This window comes from Pseudonaja textilis, chromosome 2 (genome assembly GCF_049901715.1).
Source record: "Pseudonaja textilis isolate UNSWEBS1 chromosome 2, rPseTex1.2, whole genome shotgun sequence".
Taxonomy (NCBI): domain Eukaryota; kingdom Metazoa; phylum Chordata; class Lepidosauria; order Squamata; family Elapidae; genus Pseudonaja; species Pseudonaja textilis.
In genome coordinates, this window is record NC_141991.1 from 123969368 (window position 1) to 123973960 (window position 4593).

Consider the following 4593-nt stretch of genomic DNA (forward strand, 5'->3'; position numbering starts at 1 on the left):
GTTTCCAACGTTGCAATCTTGCATAGGCTGGAAAGCCAAATTCTCTGACTTTCTGAAAATCACTTGGGCTCTTGTTCCCTTGCTGAATCTGCAAATGCCTCATGCCCTGTGAGAGAAACCGCAACAGATAATCAGGATTGAAATACAGTATATCGTTATAATGGCTGCAATTTACCTCATAAAAAATCCTCTTCAGAATTAAAGTTGCCCTTTGCCTGTATCCCAAAACAGCATGCCTCAGGGCCTGCTTCCTTCTTGCATTTTCTAAAAGACAAAAGGAGAAGATGAGAGCCTCACTGGTGAGGCATAGGAGGGATGATACATATTATTCTCACACCAAAAAAAAAATCAACCACTGATTTGTGCATTGCTGAAAAGCATCCAAATGTAGGTTCTGTCAATGTTGTCAACAATGAATTTAAAAGGAGCTTAAGTTATTAAAGTGAGAGGCTTTAATCATGCCATTAGGCTGGGCTATAGGGTGGAAGAACCCACTCCTACCAGAACATGCAAGATGAAAAGTACACTGTACACTGCATCTGTCAAGATTTGCCGCTGCTCTGCTTGTGCGTGTACCTCTGATTTCAGTGACAGAGGTCCTGCTAAATAAATCCTGGGCTCCAATGGAATTTTATCTAGAGCTTGACCCCGTGACCTTGAACCTGGTCATTCTGGTTGCTAGCTATGTGATCTTGCTTTTGGTTTTCCTGATCTCTTGTGTGCTCTATGACTGTCGAGGGAAAGATCCCAGTAAGGAGTGTATTTTGGAGATTCCCATGGAAACCCAGGAGCCAATCCAGTTGATGGTGGTGCAGCACAAATGCCCTAGTATCCACTGGGCAAGAGGACTCGTCCCTGCTTACGAAAGTGTGTCTGGTGCAGCCATGAAAAAGACAACATCAGTATAAAAAAGACCTTTCCTTTCTCCAGAATCCTAACTTTGCACGATTCTCTCCTGTTTGCACAAGGATACGTGAGTCAGGTAAGCCAAAACTGAGGGTGATTCAGTACAGTATACTGAATAGTATTGTACAGGACAGTATAGTATCGCTAGGATGACATTGGCTTAACTCTTAATAAATTCAATGGGTGACATTGGCTTAGCTCTTAACAAATTCAACTTCTTTTTATTTGTCATTTTCACATATGACGTCTGCCTTTGGCAGATGTTAAGGGTGTCATGACAACAGAATACTCTGAAATCTGAATTGAGTTGAGGTGGGTAGCTGAAGGGTTTGTCTTTTTCCAGAATAAATCAATGATTTGCCAGAGAAATAGGCATATTTTATTTTATTTGTACTCCAGCTTTATATATTTTACAAACAACCTAAGGCAGAGAACATATTCAACACACCTTACCATCCTAGTCCTATTTTCCCCACAACAGCAACTATTTGAGATGGGGTGGGCTTAGAGAGAGGGACTGGCCTAAAATCACCTAGCCGACTTTCATGGCTAAGGCGGGACATGAACTCATGGTCTCCTGCTTTCTAGCCTGGTGTCTTAACCACTAAACAAAACTGGTCTATGACTTATGGTTTATATGACTTATGGTTTATATGGTTTATGACTTAACATATTTTATATGAAGTTAAGATAAATATTTGCTACAGAAGCTACTTTTCCTCCACCAAAGCAAGGAAGGATAGCTTGGGAATATTATAAGAGGTCTAATAATCCACAGGTTATGTAGTGTTATATGCTTACAGTGAAGTACATTCTTAAACAAATGGAACATAATAGGGGTTGCTATAAAGTATGGGTGAATAAATGTTACATTCCTCATTTGACACCTTAGCATAATATGTAATGCATGGGACCCAATCTCTGAAGGGTAACATTGTGGTATATTTTCCCCACACTGCATTAGCACGTCCTTCAATTCATCTTCTGTGTGAACAACTCTCTTGTGCAGATGTCCTGTATTGGCCAAATAATTGGGGACTTTAGTCCTATACTTTTAGAACATCCCAGACAATGGAATATCAGTTTCATTTGAACTATGGGATTGTTGAAGAAACTGCTGGGCCCAATTCACCCTAAACTATAATTCTTGGTTTACAAACCAGAGAAGCTGGCTTCACACTAAGCTGGAATGGAACAATCTATATTATGGTTGAAGAGCATTTGTGATCCAGTCAGTATAGCAGAGTAGGACCAGAGAAATCCAAATTCTTATCTTTCTCAACTCATGAAGCTCCCTTTGGTGACTTAGAGATTCAAGCTGCTTTGGAGCTTGATCTGAAGGCACCATCTCTGTGTTTACAAGAATGTACCCTATCCTGTTTTTGCTAAATTCTTAGGAATAAATTAATTGCCAAGTCCAGTAAGTGCCTCATATAATGGGAGAGCAGCTTCCAGCAAATCCGTGCTGTTCCCCCCTGCCCACAGCAAACGTTAATCACAGCTATTTCTGCCAACTTGCTTTTTCAAAGATTGATTAAAATATTGTACACATAAGATAAAATGTTTTTTGGGTGCGTCATGTAGCCATTATTCCGATATGGATCAATAACACTAGATTTGAAAAGAAAAGTTTAGATGCACAGATCGCCAATGCATTTTTTTTTTAAATGAGGAAGAGCAATCAAATTTGTGTGAAATATATCACTTACTCTGGAACTGGAAAATTAGTTTCCTTGAAGATTTGTAGCTGGAGGGAAGATGGACATGATCTTAAAACAAGGAAAAATACTTGTGCATGGTTGGGGAGATTGGATGCCTTTTCTGATCTGAAGGGGAGAGTTTGCAGTCCAATGATTAGGCTGAGTTACTAGAGAAAACACTTCAAAATCCTGCTAATCATATTCAATTCATTTTGAAAGTCCTTTTTCCAAACTTTAGCGTTCCTGAAATGTTCTCATTTGGGAAACAGAGTGTCTAAAATGAATTGGAAGTGAGGCAGATCAGGAATTCTGTTAAGAAGGAGAAATAAACAATTTTGGAGAATGTATTAAAAATGGAGTGATTGGATTGCTTGAGGCTGCTGAAGGAATGTCCAAGGGTTGGGGGAACAGGATGCAGAATGTATTAAATAATGCTGAGTTGTACAGAATTTCAGTAAGAACCACGCACATTTTTGATCAATATTTGTAGCTTTTCTGATGACAACTGAGCAAAATTCTCAGCACCTCTCAACATAGTTAACTGGGCATACTGGGAATTTCGGTGTATCAACATTTGCAAAGCCACTGGTTCCTCCCCCCTCTCCAGCCGCCTCTCCTGGCTAGGACAGATGTCCAACTTTGTAACCTTTAGGATTGTGCAGTGCCTCTGATTCAATGACTAAAAATGTTTTGGAGCCCATGGGAGAATTTGCAGGGCAGCTGTTGTCCGGGCCATGAGGCAGCTGCATCTTTTCTTAGCCCGTTCTAACTTTTGCAGTCGATGCTTTGAGTTTCAGGAGGTTCTGCAAGCTGGACTTCCATGAGCACCAGCCCCTGCTCTGAAGCACCTGTTGGCCTTCATTAGAAAAAGCTGCGTCTGCATCACATTCCTAGATGGACTTTGCAGGAGTCCATAAGGCTGTGCTTATCTCTGCTGTATCAGTTAATGATAGCAGAAGAGCAGTCAGAGTGGACCTAATCAATCGGAGCATTTCTTTGGAGATGCAATTCATTAGACTTTGCCCTGACACATAGCGCTTTAGGTGGCAAAAGTTCTATGAACTCTGAGGTGCCTGCTTTAAAGTCAGATTTAAATTTCCAAGGCCCGGAGACAGATTTTTTTTTCCAACTTTGTTAAGCATAGATGCAAATTGAAGCATGCTGTAACATATTCTGCAAATTATTATAATGCATGTATGTATTTCTCCTTAGGTACATCAGCCAGTTTTCTTCTTTCCAAACAAGAGAGGAGGAATTTTACCTGTTTAATAAACTTGGCTCCATTTTTTTCTTATTGAGTGTTTCTGGATTAATGCCTCTCTTTTCAACATATGTTTACAGCATTTGTCTGTGCTGAGTTATGAATATTGCAAAAAGGAGTATCGAACTGTTTTCACGTATATAGAAATTGCTGTTCCCGTTTAAATATTTCTTTTTTCCACAGAATTTGTCCATACCTATTTGATATTTATTTCAACATATACAGCTGGCAACCTTCTAGATCTTTGGACTATAAACTCCAACACCCCCAGCCTAAAAAAGAACTCTATTTTTCCCCCAAGCCTCCTTAACTAGAATTTGAAGCTGTCATACAACAGATTCTTATAGTGACATTGGACTGGAGCTTTTTTTTCTAAATAATGCTGGGTCACAAAGACAACATTTGAGAATGATGTCTACTGTATTTCACAATATGTGCTTGCACAAGGACACAATTTCCCAATCTATCTTTTGCAGATATCAGGACTGTGGTCTCTCTGTCCAAATTTAAATATATGAATTCATAGGTCTGAATTAGGACTGAATACTGAAATTCCAAATGTTTAATCTTTTGGAAGTGAATATTTATGAAACGTACTTTCTGCACGTTTCGATGTCTTTCCAACATTCTTTGGCAAAATGTTCCATCAGAACTTTTTCTGCAGAGTCTGAAATTAAATACTGTATAGTACTAGATGCACAGGAATAAAGCAGGATTATCAGTAGT

The 4593-nt window shown here is 39.3% G+C and overlaps 1 protein-coding gene across 1 annotated transcript; it reads left to right on the forward strand.

The window, feature by feature from the left end:
• Window positions 1–484: 484 nt before the first annotated feature.
• SMIM36 (small integral membrane protein 36) lies at window positions 485–3904 on the forward strand. Its single transcript, XM_087923086.1, has 2 exons — window positions 485–982; window positions 3819–3904. Exon 1 carries the CDS (start codon window positions 624–626, stop codon window positions 906–908), a length of 285 nt encoding a protein of 94 aa, XP_087779212.1. The 5' UTR covers window positions 485–623; the 3' UTR covers window positions 909–982; window positions 3819–3904.
• Window positions 3905–4593: the final 689 nt, after the last annotated feature.

What these genes read in the sequence shown, in the direction of transcription:
- SMIM36 (XM_087923086.1), top strand. Translation starts at nt 624, where the DNA reads ATGGAATTTTATCTAGAGCTTGACCCCGTGACCTTGAACCTGGTCATT.